Source organism: Malus sylvestris, chromosome 2, assembly GCF_916048215.2.
Source record: "Malus sylvestris chromosome 2, drMalSylv7.2, whole genome shotgun sequence".
NCBI classification, from domain to species: domain Eukaryota; kingdom Viridiplantae; phylum Streptophyta; class Magnoliopsida; order Rosales; family Rosaceae; genus Malus; species Malus sylvestris.
Genome location: NC_062261.1, coordinates 16,217,007 through 16,240,924, shown reverse-complemented (window position 1 = coordinate 16,240,924; position 23,918 = coordinate 16,217,007). Strand labels below are relative to the sequence as shown.

The window sequence follows — 23,918 nt, the reverse complement described above, 5'->3', positions numbered from 1 at the left end:
GTTTGAGCCATGTCACAAAAAACCGTCTCCAACCGAGGGCCAAAGGGTCATAGGGCCAAACATAATTTATTATTTAAAAACTACAACTTAAATGTTGTTTAAGTTTCATGTTGTTAAATGTTTTTTTTATGTTGTATAATTTTTATGTTGGTTAATATTATTTAATGTTGTTTCATTTAATTTAATGTTGTATAATGGCTTAGGAAGTTATAGGAAAAAAATAGAATTAAAAAAAATATGAAACAAATTTTGTGAAATAGAAGTTATAGGAAAAAAATAGAATTTAAAATAAAATGAAACAAATTTTGTGAAATAGAAGTTATAAGAAAAAATGGAATTAAAAAAAATAGATGAAACAAATTTTGTAAAATAAAAGTTATAGGAAAAAAATAGAATTTAAAAAAAATATATGAAAAATAGAAGTTATAGGAAAAATTTTGTAAATAAAAAAAATAAAAAAATTGTTAAAAAAAAATTCAAAGCATTAACCGATAGGAATACATTCATATTATTTAGTATAAATGTATTCCTGTCAATTAGAATCGACATGATTTCCATTTTTTCTGGCCAGCCCTTTCCGATTCCATGGGGCCCTCTCGGATTCCACAGCCCTTTGGCCTAACCCTCAGTTCAAGACGGTTTTCGAACTATTTTCGGTCCTCTGGCCTTCTGAACCATTCAGTTAGAGATGGCCTTAGACACCGTGGAACTACTCTAATAATAGGGACCCCAAATTAGACCCTATACTCCATAGAGCCGGCCCTAAGGGTGTGCAAAAGGTGCCACCGAACAGGGCCCCTAATTCGGAAGGACCCCCAGATTTTAATTACATGTATACAGATGCATATAAAATAAATTAGAGGCAAAGGACAATCATATATGTGGTTCTAGCGCTATCAGTTTAGCTCTTATACCTTGTAGCCCATGTGCTTGGTTCGAATCTCAGTGACATTATTTTGCTGTTTTTTTTTTTCTTTTGCAAATTTGCAAACTTAAAAAGCAGATAACAAAAACGCATCCAACATGTATCGAACTTAGGACCTTTGAAGGTAAGTGAAAAAAAAACTGGCCAATCAAACAACTTATTCTCATTGCAGTACCTTGTAATATATTAGTTTTATAGATAAAAAAAATTCCAAAAAAAAAAGAAAAGAAAAAAGAAAATAACGTTAAAAAAATTGAAGGGCCTCTATCTATGTCTTGCACAGATCCCTAAATACTCAGAACCGGCCCTGATACTCCACGTCACCTTTCTGTCACTAAAACCCACCACCTATTCGTATTTAGAGCTACACCAGCACAAAGGGTTCCATCCAGTTTATATTTTGAGTCTTGAGGAGTTCAATATCGCGGCCATTGAAATGGGGAATTGTCAGGCGGCAGAGGCAGCGACGGTGGTGATTCAGCACCCGGGGAACAACAAGATCGAGAGGATTTACTGGTCTGTGGGCGCTCATGAGGTCATGACTTCCAACCCCGGCCACTACGTAGCTCTTGTCGTCAACTCTCCGACCATGAAGTTTGAGACTGGTGCTCCAGTGAAGCAGCTCAAGCTTCTCAGGCCTGACGACACTTTGCTCATTGGACAGGTTTATCGCCTCATCAGTTTCGAAGGTCATGTTTCTAGCTTCGTTTTTCAGTTTTTTAGAAACGAGTTTTAATCAATTAGCTTTTCTTTTGTTTATAGAGAATGTTTCAGTTAGATTATATAGTACAAGTTCATGTTTTCAGACGCAACAAAACAAATGAAGGTAGATTAACTAGGGTTTACGTTTATATCCGAATCTCTGACAATATAAATGTTTTTCCGGCAAAGAAACTTACCGTATGACCATATAAACATTTGTCCGCCAAAATTGTAAGTGGATTTTTGGTTAAGATTTTAATTTTAATATTTCATATTTCATTATATATTTAAACAGATGTGTTGAAGGAGTTTGCTGCTAAAAAATCTGTGAAGCTGGGGAAGTTGCTGAAGCATAGAGGTGAGCTTGGAGTGGAAATGAAGATGAAGGACTTGGCAGGTCAGAATTTGAAGTCCGTCAACAACAATTCCATCAAGGTAAATATAAACTTTAAAGACCTACATAATCAAACCATCTTTGCATCAATCATTGTTGAATCACATGAAATTATCAGGGTAATTTGGTCATTCAAAATTGACGTGATAATGATATGAAGCTCGGATATCAAGCACTATGTAGACCTTGAGTTTTGTTCTTCGGTAGTGCGGGATATGTATGTGAATGTGTGGGCATCTTCATTTTGTTTGTCACTTCAACTCATTAGGGCATCTTTGCGATCCAAAAAGGGATACTTTCAGATGTCTGTACGGATTTTTAAAAATAGTAGTAAAAGAAAAGGTTAAATCTGTGCAGAGGAGATATTTTACTGTGTCCTACTGACATTAATTAAATTATCGTCTGCAATTCGAAGAATCTGATCTTACTTTTAAATCCACGTATCTCGAGAATGTAGGTTTTAATGGTAACACGTTTATTTTTGTCAGATACATCACTCAGGATAAAATATATGTAAGAATCTTACCCCAGTCAAAAGTTTCCATTAGGAAAAGAAAGATGTCGGAGTAGCATTTTATATTTAAGTTTAAATGTCAAAATGGTCCTTATGTTATAATTATATGATTAATTTAATCTTCGTGTTTTTTATTTGGCTAATTTAATTCTTATGTTTGTCTATGTTAGTCAATTAAGAACATTTCATTCAATCTTTTTTAAAAATTCATAAGAAAAATCATATAAGATATAATTACAGTTTCTCTTTACAAAAAAAATGCAAATCAATAAGAAATAACATATATAAAAAAATAAAACTTTCAATTTGAAAAATGATTAAGGTTGTTACATAGAAAAGATAGGAGGTAATGTTAGGGTCAAATAAAAGGCCGAATTACACATTAGCATTTTGGTTTGAAAAATCGTTAAAGAGGTTCAACTTTTTTCATGTAATGTAATCTTGTTCCGTAACATACATGCATGGTTAGGTTCTCATCCATTTATTGGAATTTTGTGTTGCCATATTTGACAGTAAGCAATGGTGGCCACTATGTAAGATCCACTCACCGCATGCAATGAATTTCAAGTGCTAGAGTGTGGGCTATAGAACATATCAAAGCTACACATGTTTACATGAAAATGGTTTCCGCACATGTTTGCTTAAGGTTTATGTTCAAAAGAAAATAATTTTCGCACGTTCTTTTTTTTTTTATATGCATGCTTACGCTTATTTCTCACATTCGTAGTGAATAAATTTCTTTTCTTTACATGTACTTAAACTTATTTTTCACATTCGTAGTGAATAAATTAAAGAAAGCTAGAAGAACATAAATATATATATAGAGATGTGCAGAAAAAGAAAAGAGCATGCAAAAATTATTTTTCGCGTTCAAAGTACAATAATTGGCATGGCTTATGTCATCATTCCATAAGTCTTCCATTGTAATGGTTCATGGGATGCGTTTATGCCTTTATTGAAGGACTGGCAGATTTATGATGACAGAGGAAAGGTTCAACTGATCACTTTATGATTTGATAAATGATATACTTCTTGTCCAACAAATATTTGGTGGGGGTTGAGAATTCATTTTTCCCTTACCAATATTAGCACTGATAGAATTGGTTATCAACTCCTAACCATATGATGATTAAGTTACGTTTTTCTTAGAAGAACATGTCTAGTTAATGCATGACACTTAATCTGGTAAACAACTTTAGTTAGGTTTGCTTCAAACTTGCTTAATTAAATTTAGGGGTCTTTTGGTTTAGAAAGATATTGATGCATGTTTTTAAAATACTTATTTATTTATCTCTTCAGATGGAGAGTGTGGGAAGCAACGGTGGCAGCACAAGCACTAACAACGGCAGAATCTACAGAAGCGTGGGAAGAAATTATGGTGGTGGTGGTGGTGGAGATGGAGGTGGTGTGGGGCAGTGGAGGCCAGCCTTGCAGAGTATTGCGGAGATTGGAACTTGAAATATTAGTTTCCACTATTCATTTCTCTCCCACAACTCTTCATTTCTCTCCCACCAAAAAAAACAAGCAGAAGCAGCGACTCCTCCTTTCGCTTTTTCCAATATCTTCACATATCTCTTCTTTTTTAGACTGATAGTTATTAGTTTCCACTACTCCACGTCCTTGCTAGCTATCCACGGCCTATAGGGTTTCCAGAGTTTAGATGTCATGTATAACTCATTCAACTTGGACACGTATACCACTCTTGCTTATTCGTGTTAACCCTTTAGTTTGTCGTAATTAGGTGCAAACTATCTTGCCCAAAGTTGAACTTAATTCCATTTTATTAGACTAATCAACCTTCCTTTGTATTTATCAAGCAATGAATGGGTAGCTTAGTATCAATGCTACGAATCTGTTTTATAATCTTTTCATTTTTTTTAGTTTTTAGTTTTCATTTTTATGTTAGAGATTAGATGACAAATACATGAAAGAAATAAGGTATAAAAGCGTAGAAGAGTTAGAAGAATAAAAAAAATCTATAAAGAAAGATGTATAAAATGAAAATTAAAAACTCAAAATCAAAATCTAGTAAGTTATTGTTTTCATTTCAAAATTTTCTTTATGGGTAAAAGCTAGGGAGACTAAATGCGTAGAATAAATTTTGTAAACTAAATAATATGGAAGTTGATTGGATTATTACTTAAGTATTGATAAACGTATTTATTTCTTGTTGGTAACACATCATTAGTTGCATATTAAGTCTACAAATTTAGTCTAACCTAACAATTCTTTCTTTTTATATGTTTTCTTTGTATTTCTTCCTTTCATATCACCACCCTTCTTCATACTTCCTCTTCTTCAAACACTTTCCCATGTCTCAAACACAAAAAAAATGAAAACTAAAAATAAAAAACAAAATGATTATGAAAAAGACTCATATATACTAGGAAGTGTTATTGGCACCTCAAAAATCTCATTTTACACTCCTCACAAGTGTAATTTTGTTTCCAAATATAGAAAGTTTGGAGTGTAGAATGAGATTTTTGAAGTGCCAATAACAATTCCCTATATACTAATGGTGCTTAAAAGTAATTTTTTTGTACTCCAAATTCTCAGTGTAATCATATAAGCATTTATCTAGTAACGTAAATTAAACACAAAAGTTTATATATGCCCGAAAATTAAAATGTTTACGGTAGTTGTGGTCCTGATCTTACAAGATAATAATTAAATGAATTTGATGGATTTAATAGGTTGCTTGAGTTTCTTAAGAACTTGCTTCAAAGACATGCATTGACATTTACTTCTGCAGCATATACTGCTACATGCTTTGACTGAGGCAATATGCCGTAGAGCTTTAATTCTCCATTAATATGGCATTAGGTCCAATAATCCAGGCCACAGTCTCATACCAGAATTTCCCACAAATGCATCAAGTCATTTCACTCATTTTCTTACTAGTTACACACGGCAAACCTAATACATTGGTATTGAGGGTAGACCCTAATGGAGAAAGTTCTACTATACTCCGGTATGTTAGGATAGGAAATGGATGGAATGAGTGTTAAATGTGCGACCAAGAGTCCAGCAGTTAAGAATGGTCTTGTGGCCTCAAATATCGGTGTATGGTACACACCAATGTATATCAAAATTAAATTTCTGTAGAGCCATTCAAGTGGGGCAATTAGATAATATGATAAGTCTTGATAAAAGAAAACATACTTCTTTACTATGTTTGTGGTTAAATTAGTCGAATCTACCTTTACACTGCACAGTAAGGTTTTTTTAGTGCTCGGTCCACTAACTTTCTCTTTCAAAAATGTTGAATTAACATGCATGTTCATGTTTCTTGATTGAATAATTGTCCTCATCTCCTGTTGTTGATAAGTACCCATCTTTAATCAAAATTCTCGCTTGGTGCTTTGCTTTGTCTGGGTGTTGAGGAGGCAATGGAAAGCTAGCAAGCACTAAAAAGCAATATAAAATTATGTCAAATTACATTTTTGTTCTTTAAACTTTGCTTAGATTATAACACGTGGGAGTCACATGAAAGGATAAATGTGAAAGTTTAGGCCTATGACACAAACTGTATAGGAAGCATATGCCTATGAACTTATCAATCGTGTTTTACGTACCTGAATTGAAATGAGAATGAGTTATAGTAAAAAGGAGTTGAAGTAGGAATGATTCAGTGAGACTGCAAAATTGGATATTGTTATTAAAGTGGTTATTAACTATCTACAATCCTGCACATTTGACAGGAAAAAACTATATGTAATCATAGTGACAATGAAATTGAGTTCAACGAAACTATTTACTAATTGTTAGGAATCAAAATCAAAATTGTTGTAATAATTGTAAGAATAATTGAATGCCCACATGGGAATAGTAGTGAATGGTAGGGAGTTTATTGTGTGGTACTTTTTCAAAAGAGAAAAATCACGGATGTTGTTGGATTTGTCACGGATGTGACTTTCCATTCACTATAAACCTACAGATGTGGCTCTATAAATAGATCACTCTGTGGGTGATCAACACAGCAACTGAAAGAGAAAATTACTGAAACCAATAATATCAGTATCCCTCCCCTTCCCTTTTTATCTGTAATTCTTTTGTGTTATAGCTACGAAACAAAACAGTGTGATATTTCGAACTCGCTTCGTTCTTGTCTTTAGCAAATGTCATCTCTCTAACTTTTGCCTATTTATAACACATTATCAGCACGACTCTCTAACCCTACACAGTTCACATCGGCGAAAAATGTTTCCTCCAAGGATTTTACTGTTCTTCTTCCTCATCTGCCTCACCTGCCTCACCTGCTAGATGGACCCTCGTAAAGAACTGCTAGCACCATGCCTACTTCTAGTTGTCAATATAACAATTACTTATATCTTTAATTTCTTGTTTAGTGTAGCTCATGATTACTAACCCAATGTTTATTTATTTTTGCTGCGATCGAAGATGGTGCGGTATCATCGCCCATCTTGGACTACAGATTTAATTTTACTACAATTTTAGGTGGTGTGGTATAATCGCTCACCCTGCTATGCATATTTAAATTTTCCTGCTATATTGTTTCAATAAGAGTGGTGCGGTACAATCGCCCTCCTCATTAATCATGTAAATCTCGAGTCTGAAGTTTCGAGTGCTTATCATTTTGGAACAAAGATCAAAATGAAAAATTTCTAAGAACCAAAAGTTTTAACATTATACTCCTCTAGAACACATATTATTGCAAGTTCTTACGCATCTCATTTTTCTTTTAGAAAAGAAAATGTGAACTTGGCAAAGCTTGGTTTTGTTGCCCTAGATATTACTGGGAATAACTACCTTACATGGGTAGTGGATGCCAAAATCCATTTGGAGACAGGGAATCTTAGAGAAACCATCAAGGAGGAGAACAGTGCATCATCTCAAGATCGGGCGAAGGCCATGATCTTTATTCGTTGCCACCTTGATGAAGGACTGAAAAACGAGTACCTAATAGTTGAAGATCCATTAGCCCTCTGGAATGAACTGAGAAACAAATACAATCATCAGAAAATGATGATTCTTCCAAGGGCTTGTTATGAGTGGACTCACCTAAGGATCCAGGATTTCAAAACGGTAGTTGAGTACAATTCTACAATGTTCAGAATTAGCTTTCAGATGAAGCTCTGTGGGGAAACCATCACTGAGGAAGATATGCTAGAAAAGACTTTTAGCATATTTAATGCCTCCAACGTGCTCCTACAGCAGCAGTATACAGAGCAAGGCTTTACTGAGTACAACCAGCTGATATCTATGTTTCTTGTAGCTAAATAAAACAATGAGCTTTTGATGAAGAATCATCAATCTCAACCTACTGGATCACAATCATTCCCAGAAGTGAATGCTGCTTCCCTCGAAGTGAACACCACATCCTCTCGTAGCAATAATTACAAACGAGGATGTGGCCACAAGCTAGGCTGGTAGAATGAGAAAGGCAAAAATTATGGTGTCTAGTTTCACAACCAGGTTCCAAGGTATAATTCAGGCCCGAGCTTCAAGAATGCAAATCGCCAAAAAGGCAAAGCTTATATGAATAACACTCTTAGAAATCTTAAAGGAGTTTGTCATAGATGTGGTGGCAATGGACACTAGGTGCGTACCTGTCGTAGCCCAAAACATCTGGTGGATCTATATGAAGCCTCCCTCAAGGAGAAATGTGTCGAAACCAATTTTATCGACCAGGCTTAACCGATGGATATACCTGATCCAGTATTCGATTTATCAAGGCAATTGAACAAAATCCACTTGGATGTCTTAGACTTCATTGTGGAAAAAGGGAATGAAGTGTATTCATCCTATTAAATCACTTATGTTTGATGTATTCTTATTATTCTGAACTTGTAGTTTAAAGCTTGCATTTCAATTCAATATAAGTGGCATTTCAGTTTCCTTTTATTATGAATAAATTGTTTTTAATTGTGATTTCCTTACCCATAAAGCATGGATAAAAACTATGGTTATTATCAAAACAACAGCAATGGCGGAGATATTTGTCTTGCAGACAACGTAACCACGCATACAATACTTCAAGATCGAAAATATTTCTTAAGCTTGATGCTTACAAAAGAAAAGGTGACAACAATATCAGGCCAATCAGAGGTAATTGAAGGCTTAGGAAAAGTTCAAATCATGTTACCAAATAGAACAATATTGTCCATACAAAATGCGTTGTACACTACTCAATCTATTCAAAATTTGTTAAGTTTTAAAGACATAAGTTTAAATGGATAACACATTGAAACGAAAAGTGCAAAAAATGTGGAATATCTATGCATTACCTCCAATAAAACCCAGAAGCGTATATTTGAGAAGTTGCGTGGTTTATTGAGTGGATTTTATTATACATACATAAAGACAATTGAAGCACATATTATCATGAACCAGAAGTTCATTGATTCAAAAATTTATATGCTTTGGCATGACCATTTGGGTTATCCAGGTTCCACTATGATGTGTAGGATCATTACCAACTCTAATGGACATCTATTATTAAGCAGACACATTGCTATCCCAAATGATAACCCTTGCAAAGCTTGTTCTCAAAGGAAGTTGGTAACTAGACCAAGATTGATGCTGAATCCCCATCATTTTTGCAAAGAATTCAAGGGGATATTTGTGGGCCTATTCAACCACCTTGTGGACCATTTCGATATTTTATGGTTTTGGTTGATGCATCTACTCGATGGTCACATGTTTGCCTATTGTATACTCGAAATGTAGCTTTTGCGAGACTTCTTACTCAGATAATTAAGTTGCTAGCACAGTTCCCAGATCACCCTATTAAGTCAATCCGACTTAATAACGCTGGTGAATTTACGTTTCAAACCTTTGATGATTACTGCATGACACTGGGCATTGATGTTGAACACCCTGTTCCTCATGTCCATACTCAAAATGGTTTAGCAAAAGCCTTTATCAATAGACTTCAATTAATAGCTCGTACCCTGCTTATGAAAACAAAATTGCCAGTCTCTGCATGGGGACATGCCATTTTACATGCTGCATCATTGGTTCGATTGAGACCCATATCCAACCACCAGTACTCATCAATACAACTCGTGTTTGGGCAGCAGCCAAAGATTTCCCATTTACGAGTTTTTGGTTGTGCTGTTTATGTGCCTATTGCACCGCCACAACGCACTAAAATGGGACCTCAACGCAAACTAGGAATTTATGTGGGTTTTGATTCACGATCTATCATTAGATATTTGGAACCCTTGACAGGTGATATGTTTACAGCTTATTTTGCTGATTGTCACTTTGATGATACAATCTTCCTGTCATTAGGGGGAGAAAAGATCATTCCAGAAGAACGGCAAGAGCTAACATGGGTTGTGCTTACCTTATCTCATTTTGATCCATGAAGCACTCAATGTGAAAATGAAGTGAAAAGGATCGTCCATCTTCAAAGTATTGCTAATCAAATGCCAGATGCATTTAATGATGCTTCGAAAGTGACAAAATCACATATACCAGCTGCAAATGTGCCTACAAGAATTAATGTCTCTGTTAGACAAAATAAAGTGGCAACGAATGATTCATTCAACGTATGCTTGAAGCTTGGTAGACCCCAGGTTCAAAAGATTCAGCCCCTCGAAAGAGAAAGATTAGGGCACAACTAAACCCAAATGAAATCATTCAGAAAAAGACAATGAATAATATATCCACAATTCATGATTCTGAACTTTCAGAAAAAGAAAATGTCCTTAATGAGACACATGTCCCTGAAGAGACAGAAGCATATGAAAGCAAAGAAATCTCCATAAATTATGCATGTACTAACGAATTGTGGGATCGAAATGAAATAACCATCGACGACATGTTCGCATTCACAGTAGCCAGTGAAATCATATTAAGCAATGATATTGAGCCCCGCTCTATTAATGAATGCAAACAGAGACAAGATTGGCCTATGTGGCAAAATGCAATCCAGGCATAATTGAATTCCTTGGAAAAGTGAAGTGTTTTGGGACCGATAGTCCAAACCCCACTTGGTGTAAACCTCGTGGGTTACAAACAAGAAAACGCAATAAGAAAAACGAGATTGCAAGATATAAAGCACGACTTATTGCACAAGGTTTTTCACAAAGACCTGGAATTAATTATGAAGAGACATACTCTCCTGTAATGGATGCAATTACGTTCCGTTACTTAATAAGTTTGGTGGTTTCAGAAAAACTTGACATGCAACTTATGGATGTCATTATTACGTATCTATATGGAGAATTAGATACTGACATATGTATGAAAGTCCCAGAATAAATTCAGTTACCTGAAACGACTAACAAACCATGAGGTATGTTGTCGATCAAATTAAGGCGATCATTATATGGGCTGAAGTAATCTGAACGAATGTGGTATAATCGTTTAAGTGAGTATTTGATCAAAGAAGGATATACCAACAATGTCATTTGCCCTTGTGTGTTCATTAAGAAATCAAATTCTGGATTTGTTATAGTGGCAGTATATATTGATGATATGAACTTAGTTGGAACCCTTGAAGAGCTCAATAAAACTGCTGAATAACTGAAAAGTGAATTTGAAATGAAAGACCTTGGAAAAACAAAATATTGTCTCGGCCTGCAGATCGAGCATTATGTTAAAGGAATTTTGGTCCATCAATCAGCTTACATTAAAAAAATCCTGAAGTGATTTGGCATGGACAAGGCTTATCCACTCAGGACGCCAATAGTTGTTCATTCTTTGGACACTAAGAAAGATCCATTCATTCCAAAAGAAGATGATGAAATGGTCATTGGTCTAGAAGTACCATATTTGAGTGCAATATGTGCTTTATTATATTTAACACAATGTACTAGATCAGATATAGCTTTTTCAGTCAACTTGTTAGCAAGATATAACTCTGCTCTAACAATTCGTCATTGGAATGGAGTCAAAGATGTATTGTGATACCGTCGCGGGACAACAGACATGGGCCTCTTCTACTACGAGAAATCCACAAATGACCAGACCCTTATTGGATATGTAGATGCTGGTTTTCTTTCTGATCCACATAAAACCCGCTCACAAACTGGATATGTATTCACTAATAGAGATACATCAATTTCATGGCGCTCAACAAAGCAAACATTAGTTGCTACATCTTCCAATCACTCAGAAATACTTGCTTTACATGAAGCAAGTCGTGAATGTTCTTGGTTAAGATCAATGATCCATCATACCTAAAATTCATGTAGTCTACCTTCAAAGACAGACACCCCAACTGTCATCCATGAAGATAATGCAGTCTGTGTTGCCTAAATGAAGGAAAGATTCATCAAGGGCGATAAGTCTAAACACATATCTCCAAAGTTTTTCAATGCACATGAGCTTCAGAAGACTAAAGTTATTGAAGTCAGACAAATCCACTCCAATGAAAATATGCCAGACCTGTTCACCAAGTCTCTACCAAAGTGCACATTTCAGAAGCTAGTGCAGGGGATCGAATTTTATCGGCTTACCAATCAACTAAATTTGAAGAATGCGGAATTAGAGGGAGATACAATTCAGGGGGAGCATCCATGATACATGTATGTTGTACTTTTTTTCCTTCGACTAGGATTTTTCCCACAAGATTTTTCCTATCAAGATTTTAATGAGGCAACATAAGCATGTTTAACACTATATCAACAATCCGGGTAAAGTTGTACTCTTTTTCCTTCGTTATGGTTTTTTCGAGCAAAGTTTTAACGAGGCAACTAATGTTGATATGTGGGTATCCAAGGGGGAGTGTTGTAATAATTGTAAGAATAATTGAATGCTCATATGGGAATAGTAGTGAATAGTAGGGAGTTTGTTGTGTGGTACTTTTTCAGAAGAGAAAAATCACGAATGTTGTTGGATTTGTCACGGGTGTGACTTTCCATTCACTATAAACCTACAAATGTAGCTTTATAAATAGATCACTCTGTGGGTGATCAACACAACAAATGAAAGAGAAAATTACTGAAAGTAATAATATCAGTATCCATCCCCTCCTCTTTTTATCTGCAATTCTTTTGTGTTATAGCTACGAAACAAAACAGTGTGATATTTCGTACCCGCTTTGTTCTTGTCTTTAGCAAAGGTTATCTTTCTAATTTTTGCTTATTTATAACAAAAATCAGTTTTGTTGGAGCATAATTCTTCACTTCTGGAATTAAAAATTGTAACCTATACAAGATTACTGAACCTCGGGAGTGTGGGGGCACTTATGTAGTGCTAGCCAAGAATCATCTAAGATCAAGCCATTAAACTTGGTAGAAGTCTAGGCTCTAACAGTATGCTTCAAGCTTAGCAATTGAATTTCATTTATGATCAAAGAGAACAATACAGATCAGGGAAATGGAGTTGAAACATTAACCTAAAAAAAAAATAGAATGAGATTGTTTACACTAAAAATATTATTGAGCTTTGGTTTTGCCCTAATAAGACGATTCACAAAGAAAATTGAGTTTGAGCTTTTAATTTAGTCTAAAATAAACATTTCATGGTTCACATTACTTTTGACTTGTCAAAGGTAGTCTCAATTTTTGTGATTTTTTGGAAGATTTTGTATATATTGATTATTCAAAGGTACAAAGAATAATGAACTTATACAAGTAATGAAAAGGTGATGTGGTGATGTGTGTCACTCGGAAGACACACACACTATGCCTAGACCCATACTTTACATAGTCTAAACCCTAGCTGATTACATCAAGGTCTAACAACTACAACCCATGCTATAACCCATGCTAAGTATTAGGTATTCATTTTAACACTCTTCCTCAAGCGAAGGCTAGTATATTAATCAAGCTAAGCTAGATCGTAAGTGTGCTGAAATGAACACGAGACAATCCCTTGGTGAAGATGTCTGCTAGTTGATCTTTGCTTCAAACAAACATAGGTTGAATGACATTGGATTGAGTTTTTTCTCGAACAAAATGACAATCCATTTCGATATGTTTGGTTCTTTCATGAAAGACAGGATTTGAAGCGATGTAAATGGCAGCTTGATTATCACAAACAAGAGGCATAGGTAGTGTTCTTTTGAACCCTAATTCGTTGAGTAGACCTTGCAACCAAACTAACTCACAGGTAGTAGATGCCATGGCATGATATTCAGCTTCTGCGCTTGATCAAGCCATCACGTTTTGTTTTTTGCTTTTCCATGTCACCAAATTTCCTCCAACAAATGTACAAAATCCAGTAGTAGACCTTCAATCAATGTTGGAGCCACCCTAGTCTGCATCTGCATAGCCAACAATATGAGTATTTCCAATTTTTCTCATAACAATCCCAGTACCTATAGTGCCCTTTAAGTAGCGCAGAATCCTTCGAGCAGCTTGTAAATGAGTTGATCGAGAGCATGCATGAACTGGATTACTAGACTCACGGCATGCATAATATCAAGACGTATAATTGTGAGGTAGATAAGTCTCCCTACCAATCTCTGGTACAAGCCAATATCTGTCAATAATTTTCCATCTAATCCCAGTTTCTCCTTGCATGCTATTGGGGTCGCCACTGGTTTTGCTTCAAGCATGTTGAACTCTTGAAGTAAATCCAGTATGTACTTCCGCTGATTCAAGAGTAAACCTTTACTAGAAGAAGCAATTTCAATCCCTAGAAAATACTTCAGAGTTCCTAAGTCTTTGATGGCAAACTTTCTGTGAAGAAGACCCTTAAGTCTTTGAATCTCTGTCAAACTGTCACCGGTAACAATGAGATCATCGGCATAGATAAGGACGACCAATTTACCTTTTGAACTATCTCGCACAAACAGTGAGGAGTCTGCATTGCTCATTTTAAAACCAACACCCTCTAACACAGAACTTAGCTTAGCATACCAAGCTCGAGGGGATTGTTTGAGGCCATATATGGCCTTGTGGAGTTTACAGACCATGTCATTTCCTTCTTGTGGATGTCCCGGAGGCAATTGCATGTACACATCTTCCTGAAGCTCTCCATGTAAGAAAGCATTCTTGACATCCATTTGAAATAAGGGCCAATCATGATTGACAGCGACTGAGAGAATGACTCTCACTGAGTTCATCTTTGCCACGGGTGCAAAGGTCTCCTTATAATTGAGACCATAAGTTTGAGTAAAACCTCTGGCAACCAGTCTCGCTTTATGCCTTTCCACTGAACCATCACTCTTAAACTTGGTCTTGTACACCCATCGACACCCAACAGTTTTCATCCCCTTAGGCAACTTGGTGATGCTCCAGGTTTTGTTTTCATTTAGAGCCTTAAGCTCTTCATTCATAGCGGATTTCCATATCAACTGAGAGTCAGCTTCTTGAAAGGAGCTTGGCTCAGATAAGGCAACTATTTTGCTTAGAAACGCAGCATGAGAAGGAGAAACTCTTGAGTATTCAAGAAACTTTTCCATAAGGTATCTTGAGGTATAACCTACATAATCTTTAAACCATGCTGGCTTTCCTCAGTTTCTATTAGGGTTTCTCCTTGGAATGATCACTTCAAGAGTAGGGACATGATTCTCTTCATGCAAAACGTGATCTTGGTCAGTACCTTCAGTTGGTTCATTTTCAACAACTATGTCAGATGATTGATCAAACTCAGCTGGATCAATCGAAGTTTCATTATTGCTTGGTTGATCTAGAACTAAAGATTGATCAGGCAATATGTTTGTTTCCACGATCGGCATGAAACTTTGACCAAGAAAATCCTCCCCCAGAAGCTCTTCATCTCTGGTATTTGCAACGAAAGGAACCTTCTCATCAAAGCTCACATCTCTGGAAACAATGAGTTTCCGGCGCTTTGTATCATAGCATTTATATCCCTTTTGAACAGATAAGTACCCCAAGAACAAACACTTTACAGCTCTAGGATCCAACTTATCTCGATGTAAGTTTTGAATATGAACAAAACAAACACATCCGAACACTCGAATATGAGACAAGTGGATTTTCCTGCCCTTAAGATTTTCAAGAGGTGATTTGAATTTTAGGACTTTGCTTGGAAGCCTATTAATCACATATGCAGCCGTAAGAACCCCATGTGACCAGAATTTCTTAGGTACATTCATTTGAAGCATAAGTGATCGAGTATTTTCCAGTAAATCGCGGTTCTTCCTTTCTGCCACTCCGTTTTGTTGTGGAGTACCAACGCAGCTTGTTCGATGAATTATACCATGATCAGTTAGGTATCGAGTGAAAGCATTGGACATATACTCGGTACCATTGTCTGACCTGAAGACTTTGAGTTGGGTTGAGAATTGATTTGTAACAAGGTTGCAAAATTCTTGGAATATATTAATAACTTCATTCTTTGATCTCAACAAATACAACCAAGTACATCTTGAGAAATCATCAACAAAGGTGACAAAATATTTAAAACCATCAAAAGAATCCACGGGTGCAGATCCCCAAACATCAGAGTGCACGATCTCATAAGGTTTACATGACTTGGTTGATGAGGAGTCAAAAGGCAACTTTGTTTTTTTTGAAAAATGACAGACTTCGCAATCTTGAGTCATCACATTCTCTGAAGTTTTGAAGAGATGTGATTGCACAAGATTAGAAGGATGTCCTAATCATCTATGCCATAGTAGATGATTCTGCAAAGAACTAACTTGAAGGCCTCTAGCTTCAACAGGTTGCACCGAGAGCATATAGAGACCATCTTTGTAAACACCTTCACCAATCTTCTTCCTCGTGATACGTGATATGAGCATATTTTTGCGACTGAGTTAGCTTGTTCTCGTGCATTTATATTGTTATTTCTTAGTTAATTATGTATTTTAAGCTATTTCGTGTGTTTGTAGGTCCATAGGCCTTATAAAGCAATAAGATGCATTTTGGTGCATTTTGGAGCAGTTTTGGGCTTGGAATGAATAGCACATGCATGGGAGCAAGGTGGATGGACGAAATTGAAGACTAAAGAGGCTAGGAATGTGTTAAAGAGAAAAAAGAATTAATGTAAAAAGGACAAAGAGCTCAGCCACAAAGGGGTGTCACTCCACCATTCACCTTTCCATCATTGTCGTGCACCACCATTGCACTCCCTTTGGATTCACTCGGAAGACACACACACCATGCTTCACACACCATGCCTAGACCCATACTTTACATAGTCTAAACCCTAGCTGATTACATCAAGGTCTAACAACTACAACCCATGCTATAACCCATGCTAAGTATTAGGTATTCATTATAACAGTTTTCTCTCTTGTTGGGAACATTGAATGCAAAGTATTTTGGTATTTTTGTAAGGATGGTGATCAGACATAAACCGTCTTCTCGATTAAGCTAAGATAGATTCCCTACCCAGATATCTTGGATTACTTTACCATTTGTGCATTACTTTTTGGAAAATAATCCTAGGTCGGCTTCAAGTGAAGATATAGGAAGCATTGAAGAAGGAAGTGAAAGGTCTATATATACAAGTAAAGACCTCAGAGCGAAGGACACTCAAATCATTCTACAAAACAAGACGCAAGCTTTAAAATGAAAGCTCTTTCACTTTACTTGCTTCATTCCTTTTGCCTTGTCAAAAGACCACTTGAAACCAAAACCTTAGAACTCTATGATTCCTTCCTTTAGACTCTAAGACCAATTAGAATTGCTCTGCCACCATCTCTTTGGGTAGTATCGTTTTACCAACCATTATATAAGTTTGTCTCTTGGTTGAAACACTTTACAAGGAAGCATCTTTAACCCAATCCAACGATAAAAGAAAATTCGATTGTTTTAAGTTCATTTGTGTATGTACTTGTTTTGTGATATTCAATATTACTAATATCAATTTCAGTGTTGTGTTTACTGCTCTTATTCGTAAATGACTGAAGCGGTGTGTTTATATATAACATGTTTATATCTAACCTCATCTTAGTAGTTTATGGTCTGACATCAAGAAACAATTAAAGTCTTTAACAGGCAAGCATTAAAAAGAATCAAACTTGAGCTAGACAGTGGAATAATATGATCAAGAAGTTTTATTTACTTGTAAGCAAGTATCGCATATACATATAATCTATTCTAAATACAACATATCATTCTGTAGACAGAAGCCAACGATGGCATGCCTTACAAACAACAAATTTAGGAATTTCTTAAGCCTCTTCGAACGCCAAAGAGTGAAGCCTACAAACACTAATAAGCAAATTACTCAACGAGCCACTGTGTTTGTTTGTACCCAAACATATATCCATATTTTTTTATTTTGAGTGCCAATAGCAACTCCGAAAACAAAAATGCTCACCTGTGCTGGGTCGGGCCATGGTTTGCACAGTTCCCATATTGAAGACATATTCCATCTTTTGGACAATATAATAATGTCGATACACTGCACTATCAATGTCACTGTAATACATTATCAACACACGACCTAGAGACTTCTTCTCAAAATAGCAAAAATCCCCTTGCTATCGTACCGTATTTTCTACGCGCGCCTATCCCCCTCTTTCTGACAGTTCTGTAACTCGGGAGCCCCCGCCAAACACAGAACCAGAAGCAATGGCTTCTGCACATTCGGTTCGGATCTTCGCCTGCATTCCCTGGCTTCTCTTCCTCTCACTCCCTTTTTCCTCCTCCGTCGAACCCTCCATTGAGCTTTCTTTAGGTACTTTCTTTTCAATTCCCCATCAAGTTTTATTGCGCTTATCCAACTCAACGAAGTAATGAAATCTAGGGTTTTTAAGATAAACAGTAATTTGAATCCCAAAACTGATTTTTTGTTTATAATGTTGGCGTATTGGGTTTCTGAGAATACCGAGTGAAAAGAAGAAAGTTTAAAATTTTAATCTTTTTGCTACGAATTGATCAAGGATTCGAAAACTCATAATGTATAGGTTTTTGAAGTAAATTGGAGTAGAATTATTCATCTGGTTTCTTAATTTTTTCTGAAGAATTAAGATTGTGGGAAATTTCAAATTTTGATTTGGAGTGGGTTTCTCTTTGATTATGTCTAAGACTAAATTCTAACAATGGTTACTTAATTTTAACTTTCTTGGAGCAATGATTTCTTAACTAAAAATTCATTACCATTGGTCATTGGTCCTGAACTCATCATAACGTGCAATTATGGTCGCTCAATTAAAAATTTATTACCATTGGTCCCTCAATTTTAATCTAACTGGAAAAATGATCACTCAACTTTAACTCAATTAGAGCAATGCTCCCTCAACTTTAACCTAATTATAGCAATGGTCATTTCAACATAACTCATTTTAACAAAATTCTGACTAAGTTGACGAAAAAGATCATAACTACACATTTTGATGAGTTAAGAGGTTAATGATAATGAATTTTCAGTTGAAATATTGTTACTCCAATTTGATTAAAGTTAAAGGACCATTGCTACAATTACTTTTATGTCAAATTATATTTTTCTGAAACGACTGCTACATTGGTTGTTTAAAATGGGTTTTTCTTTTGGGAACCAAAATGTGGCTGCATACTAGATCACAGCTTTTTCGGAACGTCTTGTGAAGGTAGAAAAAGGCTACTGAGATTAGTGGCTTGGAATTGTATGCAGATAGAAATTACCTATTTGATGGTGGGTGTGAGAAGTTTTATACTTTTAACGAGTCATCCCTTTCTTATGCTTTTGATTTGCAGTTATTTCCGAGTCGGATAGGTTACAATTATCTCATGGGGTGCCAGTAAAAAAATTTCCCGGTTCCAAGCCCGGCATTTTGGTGCTGTGTGAACGAGTTCATATCCGTGGACTTTCAAGTTTCAAGGCTTAAAAATATTGGGAAGTTTGCCAACACGGTGAAGGTGAAGGTATCAGGAACAAATTCAAGCACTCGTATACCGACCTTCGAGGTTTGTGTCCACAGGAGAGTCGTGAATATTATGGGTCATGTGAGTTTTTAATACTACTTGCCTGTCAGACACCATGCATACAGGACTTACTTAACTGAATGAGAAGAAATTCATTATCGTGCGATATGATAATACCATTGTCTCTTAAATATGTTTTGTATTGCTGTAAAGTTATTTCTGTGTGGAATGATCTATTTTTTCTTTCGTTGCAGAAATACATCTCTTGGGATAGGGATGTGCCCTCACAGCTCTTGGCAGAAGGTTCCCAAGGGCTCTGGTCAAGGTCCATGTCACCTTTTGAGCACCAACTAATAGATGTACGGACATATGGTTCATCCTTAGAGAGCTTGGAGGTGTCCATTGAAGAAGGTACCACTCCGGAGTCTAATGTGCACACGATTTTACCTCTTACTTTAATCCTTGCATTTGGTGACCAGTTCATTGAGTGTGTTCTTTGTTTTGCAGAATTTGTTAAATATCACGTAACATTTTTGATATTGGGCATAATCATGATGAGCTTGGCGTCCCACCTGAGCAAGTCATTAGTATTTTATTACGGCAGTGGAATGGCAAATTGGGGTAGTCCTTGTAATATTGATGGTACTTTTTCAGGTAATGTAGTTGCCGTACTGATGTGATCCTTTTTCTTGATAAGATTGCTGAATGTCCAATGAAGTCCTTACACCATCAAAGATAACATAACTGAGTAGGACGGTTTAATTTTTATGGTTGTTTACAGGGGATGAAGCTTCTCCCAACTGGTCGGAAGAATTCTCTTGCAATTTTTGTGTACTCATCTGTGGTATGTACCAAACCTCAGTTAATTTACATTTCTACACTTTTCATTTACATGATAATGATCAATGTAATTCTCACAATTTATCAGGTTGGTATGGGATTTTTTCTCCTCGGCTACCTACCTGGGTTATTGCGTACACTACTCACAGAGATTGGAATTAGCGAAGACATGTATAATCCTGTAAGTTATCTTGAATTATTCTTTTAGTTGCCCTGCTATCTTCACCATAAAGAAAAATGCCTTCCTCTTTTTCCATCCAGATTATTTGATTGCATATGATTGTCATGTTTGGCTTGAAACCTTTATTTTTTAAAATCAAATCATTCAATGTTTTCCTGTTTTCTTGAATGTTTATATTTTGGTATTGTTGCTGAAGTATAGCTTGTTTACTCAGCCTTATATAGTGATAACCAATAAACAGCTTTCTATTAGGGGGAACAAATTTCCTCGCATCGCATTGACTTCGGCATATAGTTGCATGCTTTGATGAAATATGAACTGGTAAACAATTTTTCATTTCATCTTTATCTTTTGGGTTTTGATGTACTCTGTATTCTCTTTCGGGCAAGGCGTGCTTATAATTCTGCACTACTCCATTTCCCTTACCATCTTGGATTTTAGTTTTATTCAGGTGTGTACTAACTACTAATTGATGCATGCTGTCGGTTTTTTATGTTACAAGTAGACTACTACACATTCTTCATTCTCTAATAATTTAGGAAATTCTCTCATAATTTGCAACTGGCCATATTTCTTCTGGCTTTTGTTTTTCTGGCTGGAGCATGGTTGGGCATCTGGGCAGTCCACAAATTGTTCCTGGCAGAAGATGGATCTATCGAGATAATGACATCTCAGTTTGTTAATTGGTCCATCAAAATTCTGGGTGCTACTGTGATTTTTCAGGTACGTTAGATAAGTCTACACTTCAAGTTTACTATCAAAATTTCAATAGTGGTGATTATATATATGTCTCGTTATCTAAAAAGTGATTTTGATGTATTGCATAATTTCCACACCACATCCGAAAGAAATTTACGTGGTTATTTCCTTCTACTTTCCACACCACATCCGAAAGGAGAAAAAAAAGAAATTTACGGCTTAATTTTCATGTATTGCATAATTTGGTATATAAGTACATACAGTCCTTGTTCTCCAGAGAGAACAACAAAAGCCTTGCAAGAACTTGCTTCTTCTCCTGAGTATCACAGATGGTGCTCCTCAAATGTAGAAAGAATCAGTGTCGCCCCCTGAAACAATAGAAAAGTTTCTGATCAGCCGCTCAACCGGTGGCTCCTTTGGTTGTAGTAAACAAACGGCTAACAACATGCCCTTTGCGAAGTCAACATGGGCATGGTACACGCAAGAAAAGGCTGCTTTTAGTCTGGGCTCTAGAGGGTAGCTGGAAAGGTTACGATGTTGTAAAATTCGTAGTTTTGTGCAGTTCATTATTTTTGTGCAACCTGAATGGAAAGGATATGTTCTTTTCTGACTCTACTCTAACTTGAAAGTAGGATGATTTTTTGAGCAACTTGAGTGGAAAGGATCTCTTTATCTCTCTCTCTCTATATAACATTGAAATCCAAAGATCATGTTTGATAATTATTTCGTTTTTAGGTTTCACTTTTTGGGCTGAAAATACAAGTGGGGTATATTGGAGAAAGAAGAGATAGTAGAAGGGCGGTAGGAGGGCTAAAAAACAAAGAAGAATTGAATAAAGCCCTTGGTTTGCTTGTAATTTTGGGCTTATTGTTTAATAAAAGTTGAGGGAGTTTTGATTGTAATTTTGCTACCATCAAACTTTTTCGAAAACAAAACAAAAAAACAAAAACTTGTTATCTTAATCAAATGAATTACAAAAGAATCTCTTGTGAATACAAACACTCTTGTCAAAATGGGTCTACTTTTTCTTTGAAATCGTGTCACTGTCACTTGGTGTAACACTCTTTATCAAAAGAGAGACAACACACTTAGCTGCCTTAATCCTTTATGTGTTTCAGCTATTTTTGTTATTGTTACGATAAACAAGTTCAAAGAGGGAAGATCGAAGACGAATTTTACAATTTGACCTTAACTGTACATGCGATGTTTGTTTGTTTTTTTTTTTTTTTTTTTTTTTTGTTTTTGTGTCAAACAATAAATTTGTTAAATTAAATTTAAGATCAGCAAGCGAAGTTTGACGGTACATGCAATATTTGCTGAATGCTCTTTAATTCGATTATTTTCTTCCATCCTTTTTTTCCCAAGCAAAGAAAATTATCCTTTACTTAGCCAACTAAACAAGAATAAAGAATAAAGAATAAGACTACACAAGAAACTAATTTTCTTTCTTAATCGAGTAAATAACTTCTTTTTTTATTGCGTTGGATGATTTTTATTCGATTTGGAGGTAAAGATATTGGCCTCATTAGATAAGCCCACCCATTTTATGGGCCAACAAACTTTTTCTTTCTCTCCTCTTTTTGTGGGTTGTTTAACTTTAATGCTCCGTGTGAAAACCGCGGCACACATCACAACCTCCCCTAAATAATCGGTTTCCTTTCCTTCTGCTTTTTGGACTCCAAGCGAAACTTCGACACAGGTTCCGGTCCTCAAAATCTTCAGCCGACTTTCACAGATCTTATAAAATCCTCCAAATCTCTCAACGTTTTCAATATTCGATCCAAACCCAGTTCTCAAATTGCTCCCGAGTCCTAAAAATATCCAGTCTTTTTTGTTTTTGTTGTAGAAGATGAGTTACTACAATCAGCAGCAAGCTCCAGTTGGTGTTCCTCCTCCACAAGGTATGAATCATGTCGATTTTACCTTTTGGGTCAATTTTGGTCTGTTTTGTTTTGGTTCTTTGAATTTAGTACTCAATTATTTATCGTTGGACAGGGTATCCTCCAAAGGATGCTTACCCTCCACAGGGTTACCCTGAGCAGGGGTATCCACCTCAACAGGGTTACCCTCCACAGGGGTACCCACCACAGCAGGGCTATGCTCCCCAGTATGCTCAGCAGCCCCCTCCTAGGAAAGAAAGTGACGGTTGCCTTCAAGGATGGTAAGCCCCCTCACTCCTCCTCTCTCTCTCTCTCTCTCTCTCTAAATTCTTTGTCTAGATTATATTTTGTTTGATTGCAGAGTTTTCTGTTCTTAATCTCCACTTTTTATTTGGTTTCCTCTCATTTTATTTATTATTGATTTTTGCCTAAATATCTATGAAGGTTTTGCTCTTTTTTTTTGTTTATTTTTTTATAGAATTTTACTAGTGTTTTGTTGACTAAAACAATCTAAGAAGGTCTATTTTTATGACTGAAGAAATTGACGATTGTTTGGTGGTCAAATATTTCTCCGCTTTTGTTTGTTTGTTTTGATTTCTTTTTAATAATATTCGAGTAATTTTTGTTGTGTAACAGTCTTAAGAAATTGCAGTGTTTTTATGCCTGAAGATAGTGATATGCTTAATTTACATGTTGGTTTTGAATGGGATACTTATTGGAGTTCGAACATAACCGGTTCCTTTTCGTATTGTTTCGTTTTCCTTTTCCTTGAAGTTAAAGCCTGATCAGCAACATTTGCGTACGATCTTTGACATGGTTTGTTTATGTACTGTGCAGTTTAGCAGCACTCTGCTGTTGTTGCCTCTTGGATGCTTGCTTCTGAGGGATGTCTTGGCGATTTACTCAAGTGTCTGATGTTTAATAGTGTTGTTTAGTTTTGGAATATGTAATGCAAACTCAAGGAATTATATGTTGGATTTATGTGAGTAAATTTACTTTTTGGATTTGAATAACAGCAGGTTTATGTCAATTTTCGGCATCATCATTCTTATTTTTTGATCAAGCAGTCAACTGTGATCAGCTATCGTTTATCAGCTGATT

The 23,918-nt window shown here is 35.9% G+C and overlaps 4 protein-coding genes and 1 long non-coding RNA gene across 6 annotated transcripts; all 5 read left to right on the top strand.

Moving 5' to 3' along the window:
• The first annotated feature begins 1,275 nt into the window (after window positions 1–1,275).
• On the top strand, window positions 1,276–4,327 carry LOC126584231 (uncharacterized). The gene is made up of 3 exons (XM_050248683.1): window positions 1,276–1,614; window positions 1,923–2,062; window positions 3,835–4,327. The coding sequence occupies exons 1-3, from the start codon at window positions 1,362–1,364 to the stop codon at window positions 3,991–3,993; spliced, it is 552 nt and encodes a 183-aa protein (XP_050104640.1). The 5' UTR covers window positions 1,276–1,361; the 3' UTR covers window positions 3,994–4,327.
• A 1,196-nt stretch (window positions 4,328–5,523) lies between these two features.
• On the top strand, window positions 5,524–7,779 carry LOC126601673 (uncharacterized). Its single transcript, XM_050268416.1, has 2 exons — window positions 5,524–5,615; window positions 7,242–7,779. Exons 1-2 carry the CDS (start codon window positions 5,524–5,526, stop codon window positions 7,777–7,779), a joined length of 630 nt encoding a protein of 209 aa, XP_050124373.1.
• A 10,042-nt stretch (window positions 7,780–17,821) lies between these two features.
• LOC126585783 (uncharacterized) lies at window positions 17,822–20,709 on the top strand. Of its 2 annotated transcripts, none has more exons than XM_050250321.1 (6): window positions 17,822–18,051; window positions 19,050–19,259; window positions 19,472–19,628; window positions 19,725–19,871; window positions 19,999–20,061; window positions 20,146–20,709. In XM_050250321.1, the coding sequence occupies exons 3-6, from the start codon at window positions 19,547–19,549 to the stop codon at window positions 20,217–20,219; spliced, it is 366 nt and encodes a 121-aa protein (XP_050106278.1). In that variant the 5' UTR covers window positions 17,822–18,051; window positions 19,050–19,259; window positions 19,472–19,546; the 3' UTR covers window positions 20,220–20,709. The 2 variants fall into 2 exon arrangements, with proteins under 2 accessions (XP_050106278.1, XP_050106271.1); XM_050250314.1 differs by having other exon boundaries at window positions 19,050–19,298.
• A 33-nt stretch (window positions 20,710–20,742) lies between these two features.
• LOC126585798 (uncharacterized) lies at window positions 20,743–21,657 on the top strand. Its single transcript, XR_007610655.1, has 2 exons — window positions 20,743–20,965; window positions 21,217–21,657. It is a non-coding gene; the product is annotated as an uncharacterized LOC126585798 (long non-coding RNA).
• Window positions 21,658–22,568: 911 nt separating this feature from the next.
• LOC126613817 (cysteine-rich and transmembrane domain-containing protein WIH2-like) lies at window positions 22,569–23,847 on the top strand. The gene is made up of 3 exons (XM_050281417.1): window positions 22,569–22,838; window positions 22,933–23,098; window positions 23,655–23,847. The coding sequence occupies exons 1-3, from the start codon at window positions 22,787–22,789 to the stop codon at window positions 23,698–23,700; spliced, it is 264 nt and encodes an 87-aa protein (XP_050137374.1). The 5' UTR covers window positions 22,569–22,786; the 3' UTR covers window positions 23,701–23,847.
• Window positions 23,848–23,918: the final 71 nt, after the last annotated feature.